Genomic DNA, 14,392 nt, shown 5'->3' with positions numbered 1-14,392 from the left:
TGCAGTATCATGCTTACCGACTGTACTGTCTACAAGTTACGTTTTTGAAGATTAGGAATAACTTGGCATCTATCGTTCTTCAATTTATTACAAACATAGTTTTCCAAGGAGTATCCTTTTTATACTTCAGGTCTCAGCTTAAAATACCAGCTATTCAGAGAAGACTACCCAGAGCACATGATCTAAAAAATCTCGTCTGCCCTCTCTCTCCGAGCTGGCTGTTTGCTTCTTTCATAGCGTTCTTCTTCCAGCACTTAACTGTCTTTCCCCACCAGACGGTGAGCTGAGACCAGATCCTGTCTTGTTTATTACCAAAAGCCAAGTACAGAAGCCACTCCACCAAAAATAAAAGGCAAAGAAAGATAAATGCATAAATAAGGACTGAATGCAAGTGAAAGCAAAATAGAAAACGGCAAAGAGAAAGAGCAAGGCTCTAATTGTTTCTTAATTAAAACATTAAAAATATGTTTTGAAATCAATACATTGAGTTATACTACTACTCATATTGTTTTTCTCCTCTTCTTCATTTTATTTTCCAAGACCTCTGTTCCACCGCATGGGGAAGACTAAAGCAGAAACAAACGCAAACCAACCTTGATTGTGGTGGTATGTGCTCCAGGGTATTCTTTTTCTTCCAGTGTTGACCATCTTTCTATAAATTTAGATACCAGGGAATCATCATAGTCTACTATCTGGAATCCAGAGACATTTGCACCTCCAAACTGAATCTTTAATAAGTCTCCATCAGTAAAACCCTACACATAAAACACATTTATGTTATGTTTTCTATTGTGAACCAGTAGAAATGAACATTAATCAAATAACTTCATAAGTTATGTTTTTATGTGTTTGACAGAACACATGGAAGATAAGAAGGCTACAAAAAATGTTTCATGTATTTAATAGTCAATGTTCTTTCACCACTTTTTAATCAATGCTCTTTCACTAGCACTTTACATGATTTTAGCATCATAATGGATCCTTTACCAATACTTGTTTATTGATTAATCAACTTATTGAACACTCATAGTTCTTAAGCTTTCCATATCATTGAGAAATTTTTCATGGTTAAGGAACAGGTTTCATTTATTGACTCCACCTCAGAGTATCATATAGTTAGAGATACTTAATAACATTTTTTTCTTCAAGACTACCACATTATGAGCAAATTGTTCATGTTTAAACTGTACATTCAGTAAAGTGATGTAAATTGCTAGCTTTTAAGGAACAATAGAAGGTACTAGATACCCAGTCTTTGAGAACAATTAAGCAATTTCCCATTAATGATAAAAATAGGTTTTCCATAAGATGTATTGAATTCTTTTAAAACTCATTTCTCTTGCATTATGAGAATGAATTTTGTCTGTATTAAAACTTCTACATGATGTTTACATTGATTTAAAAAATTGTTCTGTCCTAGTTTTTTCTCATATTGAGAGTACAGACACTCAAAAATAAAATCAGAATTTTGATAAGTAACAATTTAAATATGCTCACCTCAGAAATTTCTTTATTCCACAAACAAAGATTGAAAGTATCCCAAATATAGCTATGGAGTCTCAAATCACAAAACATAGGAGATTTTTGTTTTTGTTGTTGATGAAAAAAAAAATGGTTTTATAATGTTTGTCTGTTTGGCTCATAATGCTTTGTTTTTCTTGGCAGAGCAAAATAATGCAAAGAGTGCAAAAAGATATTTTAAGAAATCATAGATTCTGTTCTGTACTCCTTCCAGCTGTGCTCCAAAATAAACAATTTCAACATTTTTTGTTGTTGTTTTCAGGCATTTACCTCCATATATCTTCATGATACACTTTTAATGCTCTTTTTAATTTACTAAACTTAGATATTTTTATTGAGATTTATTTATGTCAGATAAATACACAAATACATATATGACCAAACCATTTCCACTTATATTTACTGTTTATATATTTATAGCTATAAATAGGGTTTATATGAAAGCCAAATAATATATTAGAATTTCATTTCCTTTCTTGAACAATTATTCAATGCAGTGTTAATAACTGACTCATTTTTCAGTATGAGAGCTTTTTATACACCTGTCTTTATTTTTTCCATAAGATCTTTTCATGTTAATGTGGATATAACATTTTTAAAAATAAAATGTTCAAGTATATCAGATCATTTAATTTTTTCTGACTATTTTATTTCTAGGATAATTCTTTCTTCCTGCTGCAATTGGAATAGGCTCCTCTTACCATTCACTCCACAACTGCTATCTTTTGCCACTTTTCTGAGTTAGATCTCCTGTTTTCTTATTCACATTTACTTATCTTTCTTTCTTTCTTTCTCTGCTCCTTCCTTATCAAGAGTCCTCCAGTAGTCTTCTAAGATTAGTACAGAAGGTAATTTTTTTGCAATTGTGTGCCTCAAAATATATTTGTTTCACTCTTACACTTGATAGGTATTTGGCTAAGTTTAAAATCTTAGAATTCTGAAGGCATTGTTCTACTTACTTTTGTTTTCTATTGTTTATATTAATTATTAAATCCAAAAACCCAGCTCACTGCTGTGGAGTTGATTCTGACTCATAGTGAGCCTATAGGTTAGAGTTGTTGTTGTTGTTGTTGTTATGTGCTGTCGAGTCGGCCCCGACTCATAGCGACCCCTCCGTGGGTTTCCGAGGCAGTATTACTATGGAAGTAGGATTGCCCAACCTTCCTCTTATAGGGTTTACATGGCTGTTAAGTCTTTACAAAAACAGACTCCCTCATCTTTCTCGCGCAGAGCGACTGGTGGGTTCTAACCTCTGACTTAACAGTGAGCAGTGAGCGCTTTACCACTGCACCAGGCAACCAAAACAAAACAAACATACTGCCATTGAGTCACAGAATAGAGTAGAACTGACCCATAGATAGGGTTTCCAAGCTTGTAAATCCTTATGAAAGCAGACCATCACATCTTTTTCCTGCAGAGTGGTTGGTGAGTCCAACCGCTTACCTTTTGGATTTGCTTTAACCACTGTGCAACCAGGGCTGCTTATATTAAATATTACAATGGCGTGTTTCCAATTCCTTTAGTGGTTAAAGCATTGAGCTATTAATCAAAAGATCAGCTAACCAAATTCCTGCCTCAGCCTCTGTTTCTAGAGAACCTGCAAGAGTTTAGTGTATAGCTCCAAACCCTAGCCTGGCTTTTTGGTTCCGCAAACACTGTATCTCCCAGGGGTGCTGCACAAAGAACAGACTTACTTTTTGTCTCTATCTCACTCTATCTCACTCTGAAGGCATGTTTTGTTTTAGCTTTCTATTTCTGCCTCAGATATTTCTCCTTCATCTGCTCAACTTATAAATGCTGTATTCACTAGAAGATGAAAAAACTTTGATGATCTCTTGCACCTTTCCAAGTTTCATTTCCCATTATCTCTTTTTAAGGTTTTATAGAATTTTTATCCTCTCACTGTCATTTCACTGGGTCTTGGGTGTGGTTTTAGTACAAAGAATGCTTTCAACTAAACCCTTGAACAGGGTTTCAAGCTGGCTCTGTTAAGGATCTTTCTATACATTTCTTTTTTCTCTCTCTCTTTTCTGCACTTTTTCAATTCATGAGAAACAGAAGAGAAAAATTAAAGAAAAAAAAAAAAATCCAGGAAATGAATCATAGCAGAGAGGCCAAAGGTTAAAACTGACACTACTATTCCTGAGGATTTATTTAGGGAGGTGTAAAGCAGAAGGTAAATCTTCATTAATAATCTGTAAAAACTTGTAACTTTAACATGAAGACATGTGAAGTCATCAGCATTGTCATTATTATCTTTTTAAAGAACAGAAACAGTGAAAATAGTGTGTTTGAAGAAATGAGAGTTGGATCTCATCATGAACACTCTTTATCACTTTATGTACAAGTTATCTTTTAAAATGCTGTGTCAGGCACTTAATCATGGCCTATGATTTGGGAGAGGAACTCTGATGGCTCAGTGGTTAAAGTTCTCAGTGGTTCAAACCTGCCAACTGTTCCATGGAAGAAACGTGCCAGTGTTCTGTAAAAATTTGCAGCCTTCGAAATTCTGTGGAGCAGTTCTACTCTGTCCTACAGGGTTGCTATGAGTTGGAATTAACTCAATAGCAATGGGTTATTTTGTTTTGCTTTTATTTATTTATTTATTTTGTTTTGTATCATTTGGGAGCCTAATCAAGTATTTAGTAATGCCTAAAGAAATACATCATAAACAGTGTTTCTTTTCTTTTATATGCAACTATTTAAAAACTCATTAGACACTGGACAGGAGGCAAAGGGGCATTCTCAATCAAGAGTTTAGAAGATAAAATGTCATCAACTTTCAGTTGGTGGCATTCTTCTATTTTAAATGTCAATGAAATTTCCAATTGTCTTCTAAGTCCTCAGAAGTTGAAGCACTGTGAAAGACACCATGGACATGTCTACTCCCTAGAAGTACCATATGATGAGAAAATATTCAGAAAAAAAAACTAAAAATTGAATTCTGGTAAAAAAAAAAAAAATCTAGGTAGATTGCTTCCTAGAAGCATAATGGCAGAATGAACTTGCTTTTTCCAGCCCCGTCCCCCTACTTTGGTCATTCAAATGTTTCTTTCCTTTTAATGGCATCAGATATCAACTCTCAAATTGATGAGCCACCGTCTGTCGTTATTTCTCAATGTTCTAATATAATCTTCTCCATCTGGACCCTTTTAAAGATCACAGCTTTCAATGTGGCTCTGTGTTGTTCATCAAATGGCACGATTCACACAGGGGACTCACTGTCTAGACTGTTCTCCACACAGAATGTGGTTCTGAAAAGCCTAACTGCAGAAATTCATCTGTTTTAACCCTAACTTCTCCAGTAGAAATCCATATAGAATCTCCTTCATATAATATAATGACAAGTTCTAATGAAATCTTACCACAGCTAGCTATTTCACTGCAAGACAGATAAGTAATCTTGAACGCCCAATTTCTCACAATAGAGTAGAGTTTTGAAATTTAATATTCTAAGTTTCTAGTGTCACCTTCTAGTGAACACAGTATTTATCAGCTGTAAGTTTTCAAGTGGTTGTTTTATTATCTCTTTTCATCACTACTAGAAATAATGTCATCTGATCTGATAATCTGATACTCCAGAAACCATGAAATAAATTCACATTTGAAACCTTTTCAGCATCTTAATTTGCTCTTTAGAATACTCTCTCATTCTTTCCTTCTCTCTTTCTTTTTCTCATCTATTTATTACCCCCATGGGGTGGGGGAAGGAGTCTTGGTGTCACTGTGTTTAAGCACTCAGCATTTGAACACATGAGGCAAATCGCAGGAGGAAGATGTAACCATCTGCACCCATAAAGATTACAGCCTTGAAAAACCTATAGGGAAGTTATACTCCATTCTATAGGGTCACTATGAGTCAGAATCAATTCCATGGCAGTCACACTGGTTTGGTTTGGGGAAAGAAAGCACCTCAATCATATATCATATTTATTTAAGGAACAAAAAGCATTATAACAATAAAGACTTAAGCTCATTTTATTGATGATTTTAAAAATATTTTGAGAAAAAAGGTCAAATGATAATATTACATTGATCCTGATTATATATAAGAGAAAAACACAATTAATCAATGTTCATTGTAATTTAATTTGATAGGAATTCACATGATATAATGATCATCTAAAGGAACTCAATTTTCATTCTGTTGCTTATATAGTCAGTAGAAAGTCATAAATAAATAATATATAACATATCATTATTCTGGATTTCTCCAGGTTTAATTTTGCACTAATACATATTTTCACAAGTTACATTTATTTTAAATATTATATATATATATATATATATATAATATAGTCAATATATATATTAATATTATACACACACACACACACACACAAAGAACAGCTAAGGGAGATGAACTTGTCTGTCAGTTTGTCATACTGTGGTGGCTTGTGTGTTGCTATAAGGCTCAAGGCTATTCCAACAGTGTTTCAAATGCCAACAGGGTTACTCAGGGTGGACAAGTTTCAGCAGAGCTTCCAGACTAAGACAGACTTGGAAGAAGAAAAAGACCATCCATTTCTGAGAGAACTGGTCAGTGAAAACTTTGTGAATAGCAGTGAAACACTGTCTGATATATTACTGGAAAACTTTACAAATAGCCCTGAAAATTGTCTGATACAATTCTGGAAGATGAGCCCCTCAGGTCAGAAGGCACTCAAATGCAACTGTAAAAGAGCTTCCTCCTTAGAGTAGAGCCAATCTTAATGATGTGGATAGAGTAGACCTTTCAGGACCTCCATTTGCTGATGGGGCATAACTCAATGGGAGAAGAAACAGCTGTAGACATCCATTAATAACTGGAACATGGAATGTATGATGTATGAATCTAGGAAAATTGGAAGTTGCCAAAAGTGAAATGGAACGCAAAAAGATTGATATCCTAGGCATTAGTGAGCTCAAATGGACTGCTTTTGGCCATTTTGAATCAGAGAACTATATGATCGACTATGCCAGGAATGACAAATCAAAGAGAAGTGGCATGCCATTCATTGTCATAAAGAATATTTCAAGCTCTATCCTGAAGTACAATGCTGTCAGTGATAGGATAATATTCATACACCAACAAAGATGGCCAATTCATACTATCATTCAAATTTACACACCAACCACCAAAGCCAAAAATGAGGAAATTGAAGATTTTTACCAACTTCTGCGTTCTGAAATTGACCCAACATGCAACAAAGATATGCTGATTATCACTGGTGACTGGAATGCAAAAGTTGGAAACAAAGAAGAATCACTGGTAGCTGGTAACTTTGGCCTTGGTGAAAGAAATAATGCTGGAGATCACATGAGAGAATATTGCAAGACCAATGACTTAATCATTGAAAATACCTTTTTCAACAACACAAATGGTGGCCATACACATGGACTTCAGCAAATGGAGTACACAGGAATCAGATTGACTACATCTGTGGCAAGAGATGATAGAGAAATTCAATATCTTCAGCCAAAACAAGGCCAGGAGCAGACTGTGGAACAGACCATCATTTGCTCATATGCAAGTGTAAGCTGAAGCAGAAGACAATTAAAACAAGTCCATGAGAGCCAAAATATGACCTTGAATATATCCCTCCTGAATTTAGAGACCATCTAAAAAATAGATTTGATTCACTGAACACCAATGACCAAAAACCAGAGGAATTGAGGGATGACATCAAGAGCATCATCCATGAAGAAAGCAAAAGGTCATTCAAAAGACCGGAAAGGAAGAAAAGACCAAAATGGATATCAGAAGAGACTCTGAAACTTCCCCTTGAATGGAGAGTAACTAAAGCATATGAAAGAAATGAAAGATATAAGTGCTGAACAGAAGATTTCAAAGAGCAGCTGGAGAAGACAAAGTTAATTATTATAATGGAATGTGCTAAGACCTGGAGTTAGAAAAACAAAAGGGAAGAACATGCCCAGCATTTCTCAAGCTGAAAGAACTGAAGAAAAAAATTCAATCCTCAAGTTGCAATATTGAAAGATTCTGTGAGCAATATATTGAATGATTCTGGAAACATCAAAAGAAAAAGGAAGAAATACAGAGAATCACTGTGCCAAAAAGAATTGTTTGATGTCCATCCATTTCAGTGTTTGACATATAATCAAGAATCAATGGTATTGAAGGAAGAAATGAAGCTGCACTGAAGAAATTGGTGAAAAACAAGGCTCCTGGAATTGACAGAATACTCGTTGAGATGTTTCAACAAATGGATGCCATGCTGGAGCACTCACTCCACTATGGCAAGAGATTTGGAAGACAGCTACCTGGCCAACTGACTGGAAGAGATCCATATTTGTACCCATTCCAAAGAAAGGTGATCCCACAGATTGTAGAAAACAATATCATTAATGTTGCATGCAAGTAAAATCTTACTGAAGATAATTCAAAAACGGTTGCAGCAGTATATTGACAGAGAACTTCCAGAAATGTAAACTGGATTCAGAAGAGGACATGGAATGAGGGATATCATTGCTGATGTCAGATGGATCTTGGCTGAAAGCAAAGAATACAGAAAGATGTTTACTTGTGTTTTATTGACTACGTAAAAGCATTTGATTGTGTGGATCATAAGAAATTATGAATAACACTGAGAAAAATGGGTATTCCAGGAGACTCATGAGGAACCTATACAGAGATCAGGAGGCTGTCATTCAAACTGAACAAGGGAGCACTGCATGGTTTAAAATCAGGAAGGTAGTGTCTCAGGGTAGTATCCTTTCATCATACTTATTCAATCTGTGTGCTGAGCAAATAATCTGTGAAACTGGACTACATGAAGAAGAACATGTCATCAGGATTAGAGGAAGACTCATTAACAACCTGCAATACACTGATGACACAACTTTGCTTGCTGAAATGACGATGACTTGAAGCACTTACTGGTGAAGATTGAAGACTACAGTCTGAAGTATGGATTAAACATAAATATAAAGAAAACAAAAATCCTCACAACTGCAGCATCACGATAAATGTAGAAAATATTGAAATTATCAAAGACTTCATTTTACTTGGTTCTAAAATCAATACCAATGGAAGCAGCAGTCAAGACATGAAAAGGCATATTGCATTCGGGAAATCAGCTGCAAAAGACCTCTTTCAAGTGCTGAAGAGCAAAGATCTTCTTGAAGAGTAAACCAATGGAAGCAGCAGTCAAGACATCAAAAGGCATATTGCATTCAGGAAATCAGCTGCAAAAGACCTCTTTCAAGTGCTGAAGAGCAAAGACTTCTTGAGGACTAAGGTGCATCTGACACAACCATGGTATTTTCAATCACCTCAGATGCACATGGAAGCTGGACAATGAATAAGGAAGTTTGAAGAAGGGTTGATGCTTTTGAGTTGTGGTGTTGGTGAAGAATACTAAAAGTACCTTGCACTTCCAAAAGAACTAACAAATCTGTCCTGGAGGAAGTGCAACCAGAATGCTCCTTGGAAGTGAGAATGGCCAGATTTCTTCTCACCTACTTCGGTCATATTGTCATAGGGGACCATTTCCTGGAGAAGGCTATCATACTTGGTAAAATGGAGGGTCAATGAAAAAGGGAAGGCTCTCAACAAGATGGATTGATACAGTGGCTGCAAAGATGGGCTCAGGTATAGCAAGGATTGTGGGGCTGGCACAGGACAGGGGAGTGTTTTGTTCTCCTGTACATGGTGTTGCTATGAGTCAGAGATTACTTGATGGCACCTAACAACATTATATATATATAATAATATATATATATTATAATAATATATATATGTTGTTGTTGTTGTTGTTATGTGCCGTTGAGTCGGCCCCGACTCATAGTGACCCCTCCTTGGGTTTCCGAGGCAGTATCACTATCACTACGGAAGTAGGATTGCCCAACCTTCCTTCCAAGGAGTGGCTGGTGGGTTTGAACTGCCAGCCGTCTGGTTAGCAGGCAAGTGTCTTAGCCACTATGCTACCAGAGCTCCCTATATATAGACATACACAGAGAGAGAGAGAGAAAGACTTGAAAAAGAATATACAGAGGGCAGTTTTATAAAACATTGTGACAGTGAGAAATACGAAAATTTGGACAATGAATTTCAATTCTTTTTGGAAATTTTCCCATTGTTAAAATACCAGTTCTAAGACAATTTTAAAAATCTCCAAACATTTTTTCTCCAATTCTTTACACTATTTGTAAGAAAAGGAAATAAATTAGGAAATGTAAAATGGAAATTAAGCCTAAAATATAACAAATTTTAAAAAATGTTATCACTCCTAATCTATCAAGTATAATCAAGATAGGTTATCAAAAACACCACTGAAAACGTATGGCCATTCAAAACAATTTTTTTTCAATTAGTAGATGTCTCTAGCACAATAATAAATACTAATTAATTCACCTACCAGATTTGCAATGATGTAATGGTACCCTTTAACATGTTTTCCAATAGTAATAACCTAACAAAGAGAAAGAAAATGTTATTCAACAAATGCAAAAATGTAAATTATTAATATTTGACTTAATTCAGTATAAAATGTAATTGTATCTACTATATTTTTTTATGTTCTACAATGAGTGAGTCACATTTAACAAAATATAACTTTTATAGAGACTAGATACCTTAGGAAAAAAAGAAAGTATTAACAGCTTTTGTGATTTTCAAATGTTATCTGTCAAGATGTCAACAACTAAACAAAAATAATCATCTCATTTTTGTCAGTAATGGAAATAAGGCTACAAAATGTTAAGAAATGAAACCAAAAATTGTTCTAAATCCTAATATGTCATAATTTGTATTTCTACAAAATCTTTGTTATTTTTAATAGAACGTTAAACAACTGACAATCACATGTTAGATTTTATATTTCTATATCAATATTCAAAAATAATCACATATACAGATTTTATACTACTACTAAAATTTGAAAAGAATATTCATAAGCATATAAAGGAATTCTTATATTGATATACAAAAACTAATAATTTCTATTGTAAGGATCTTACAGTGTTTACAGTTTGATTCAAATGAACATTATTCTTTCCAATTTGAGGCAACACAGATCAGAAAAGCTAATTTTTCTTCACAAATCTCTGTCAAATATCAATAGCAAGATAGCCACATCATGGCACAAATGATCATCTTGTTAATGCTCATAATAGTTTTGGAAATGACTGCATCAATTTGTCTCCTCACTGATCTGTATCAATTATGAAGGGAGTTGAAACAGGAGAAACGGCCATCCTGCAGCCCTGGTACTGTGATATTTAAACACAACATTTTTTTTAAGGAAATGTTCACATCAATGAAAAGCATGAAATGTCAGGTTTATAGACAAAAATTAAAATCATTAGTTCATTTCCTTGATTAAACGGTTTTTGTGCTCCATTGTTTTTAGCATACTAAACAAATCCTTAATATGCTGCAAAGTCCAACAATCTTGCAGGCTTCTCTAATCTGTTTTTCACGCTCTACATAAGCCACACTGGCCATCTTCCATTTTTTTTTTTTTTTTTTCACACAAAACACTTCTTTCCATCACCTCAGGACTTTACATATGGTTTCCTCTACTTGGAATGTTCTCTCCACCATCATAACCTTTAATATAACCCTTGAGCCCCAAAATATTTCAGTTTAAATCTTATTTTTTAGGGGAAGAATCCCCAAAATTTCCCTCATCCCAGTCATAGATATTCCAAAGCAATGCACTTGTTTAAAGAGCAAGGGTAAAATCCTAAGAAGGATTTTACCACAAGCTTGATATTAAGTGGTAACTATTTGGAAAGGAGTTAGGACTTATTCTGTTTTCTAACCTGTTTCAATATTACCCAACTAAATTGCCTTTTTTAAAAAAACTGATCCCTCTCCATATTAAAGGGAGAATTTTTTAAACATACCTTTCTGAATGAAAAATCTGAATCAACTTAATTACATCTCATATTTCTGCTGACCCTGCATATAGTACATTCCACTTTTGAATTATCCATGCCTCCTCATGAGAATTTAAAAAAAGAATGTTGTTTAAATGGTGATACTAGTAGTGCCTGCTTGAGTTTAGTGTTCATTGAGGCAAAGGCCATGCGTAAGAATACGTAAGCTAGTGAGCTCTAAAATTTGTGTCAGGCATAATAACCCTATCTTTACTTTAAAATAACACATAGCATTATACTAACAAAAAGAAAATTTACATTAATTTCCAAATGGTAATAATAACTGAGTCATTTTCCCACCACACCCCAGATAGAAATAAGGATCTCCAAGGTTTTACTGAATAAGAATAAAATACCCATAGTCTAATACAGTTTAATTCCATTGCTAACCTGAAGCTACAATTTGTCTCATCTCTGATCTCTTTTAAGTACTCTTTGAATGAATAAATAGTCTCTCTTTTCTTAGAATATATTTCATTCACATTTTTTATCTAAAAATTTTTATTTCTAAATTGTACTTTAAGTACCTCCATGATCTCTCAATCTAAATTATTTCTCTCTATAATTATTTTGTAGCAGGCTGCGTTTCCCTTCATAATATATTTTATGATTGCAGCTACATATTAATTCCTGTAACTACATCATTAATAATGTTGTAGATGCATACTTTCCTGTATTATTTAGCATTGCTTTTTCCTAGGATCTACTGCAGTGCTTCTCTGGCAAACACGAGAAGCTCAAAGAAAATTTATTTAAATGAATGAATCCAAGCCAGCTCAGATGTCACCTCCTATGTGAATCCTTCACAGATTATCCCTCCGCCATGCTCCTATAAACCATATTGGATTATAACTGGTGGCATTGTACTACTAAGTCTACATTTCTTCCCTCTAATCAATGAGTTCATCAGATGTAAAAATCACTTTAGCTTAACTTTCTTTGTATCCTGCACTCCAGATAGAGGATGCCCTCAATAAATTTTTATTGAATGATACAATCATCCATTGTCTGCATAAATGTAATACAATTAATTTAATACATTTAATACATTCAGGATCTTATGAAAATAAAACATAAGTATATGTGCAAAATATTCTGTACATCTTGAGTGGATGTTTACATGAATATTTACTTGCTCATGATATGTTTTTCTTCAAAATATTATTTCCATATATTCTCAGTTACTCCTGTAGTTTCTGTCTTCTTGATTTGGAAATAGAATTATATTTATATGAGTTTTACCAGCATTTATAATGATGTGTCATAAATACTTACATTTTTTTTAAATCAAACAGTAATGAATATTATTAAAATTTAGTCTTAATGAGAACCTCACATGAAATTCAAATGAGTTTTTGAGGTTCACATCTAAAGAGGCCCTCAGGTTAAAAACAGTCCTGACTTCATTTCTTGTGACTATAATAAAGACTGTTCTACCAAAATGTTCACCTCTCTAGCATACATCATTTAGCTCTTTCTCATAACAAGTTAGCTTTATTCAGTTTTTCAGTGTTTCATGAGTGATTGATTCATTTTGTATGTCTTGTTGTTGTTGTTGTTGTTATGTGCCGTCGAGTCGGCCCCGACTCATAGCGACCCCTCCTTGGGTTTCCGAGGCAGTATCACTACGGAAGTAGGATTAGGGCCTATATTATTAAATATCAATTAAAGCCTCATCAACATTTATGCTGAATATTTTGTGTTACACAAATTAGTGAATCTCATTTTCCCATTGATACCAGAGGGGCCAAGGAATATATTCCCAACCATTCATTATCCTTCCAATTTTGTATTTGCATTATTCAAAGGAACTATTAGTGATCATAATATAGATAAATAGATGATAGATTAGATAGATAGAGATGATAGACATGGACAGATTTACTAAGTAGATCTAGATTGAGATATAAACTCAGAAATGAAACAGGCAGTCAGTGAAGATCTTACTCAGTAAATCATGGTGCTGTTTCACCAGCATCTCTGATCACTCACCCTATCTGCAAAACACTGTTCATTTTTATTTTTGTTATATTAGTATTATTGCCTATATCCTGAAAATCTTAAATAAAGCAAAATGGTACGGTAAGCACAAGTAAAAATATTCTTATCTGTGGCATCATGTGACTCCTTCATGTTTTACTTCTCAAGTTGTGCACAATATCTAGATGTATCTTGCCTAAATATTTTAAATTTTACAGATTATTGTTGTTAGTGATACAAACCTATGTAAAAGAAGGAAAATATTTCTTAGAAAAATAAATACATGCTCTTCTGGGCAACATAGATCCATTTAGACAATAATATAGCTTAGTACACCCTACAATGCTATTATGTTTGAAAGAAATCATGTAACTCTAAAGAATTAATGAATTACTCCTCTTGCTTATGACACAAACTCATTTTGACTTAATGTGTGTGTATTTTATTATCTCTCACAAATTTCAAAAGAATTAATTTTAAAATTTCCAATTAAAGATATCAAAGTTTAGGGCAATACTTATCATGTAAAACATGTAAGTCAGTAATTATATATTGAATTCATTTAATGATTAGCATGATGTGTCAACTTTATTGAACACCATCTGCTATTGCTAACTAAAGCCAGAGATAATTTAATTGATGAGCTTTGCTGCATAAACTATAAAGGAAAAACTGCTGTTCAAGCACCACTACACAAATACTCACTGCAAATGCTGACACTGCACACATATTCTATATTTGGTGCCATTAGACAACAGAGAATGGCAAACCTGGTCTACTATGTCGTTTACTTTATCTTGTTCACAGTCCAGGATTACACGCCGTTCTTTCTTTAACTCCAGATCTTGAAAAAGTGATCGGTAGGTCTCATCTTTCTTGTCATTGTTAATGTTGCCCACGTTGATAGCAGTCACTTGCCATTTCTTTTCAGCAGCGGAATCCAGCACAGCTTGCAGTGTTGATAAGCCTAAGAAGACAAAAAGAAATGATGACTGAGAAGAATATG

The 14,392-nt window shown here is 34.1% G+C and overlaps 1 protein-coding gene across 1 annotated transcript in view; it reads right to left on the bottom strand.

Moving 5' to 3' along the window:
* Positions 1 to 14,392, bottom strand: part of GRIA2 (glutamate ionotropic receptor AMPA type subunit 2) — a 237,477-nt gene that overhangs the window by 72,597 nt on the left and 150,488 nt on the right. Inside the window, exons 4-6 of the mRNA XM_007943982.1 lie at positions 14,157 to 14,353; positions 9,882 to 9,935; positions 594 to 755 (exon numbers count right to left, since the gene is read on the bottom strand). Of these exons, the coding sequence (XP_007942173.1) occupies positions 594 to 755; positions 9,882 to 9,935; positions 14,157 to 14,353 (413 nt within the window). The remainder of the gene's footprint in view (positions 1 to 593; positions 756 to 9,881; positions 9,936 to 14,156; positions 14,354 to 14,392) is intronic.

Source organism: Orycteropus afer, unplaced genomic scaffold (genome assembly GCF_000298275.1).
Source record: "Orycteropus afer afer isolate SDZICR_OR568_19922 unplaced genomic scaffold, OryAfe1.0 scaffold00116, whole genome shotgun sequence".
In the NCBI taxonomy this organism is placed as follows: Eukaryota; Metazoa; Chordata; class Mammalia; order Tubulidentata; family Orycteropodidae; genus Orycteropus; species Orycteropus afer.
The sequence above is the reverse complement of the archived record's forward strand: the minus strand, read 5'-3'. Positions and strand labels throughout refer to the sequence as shown.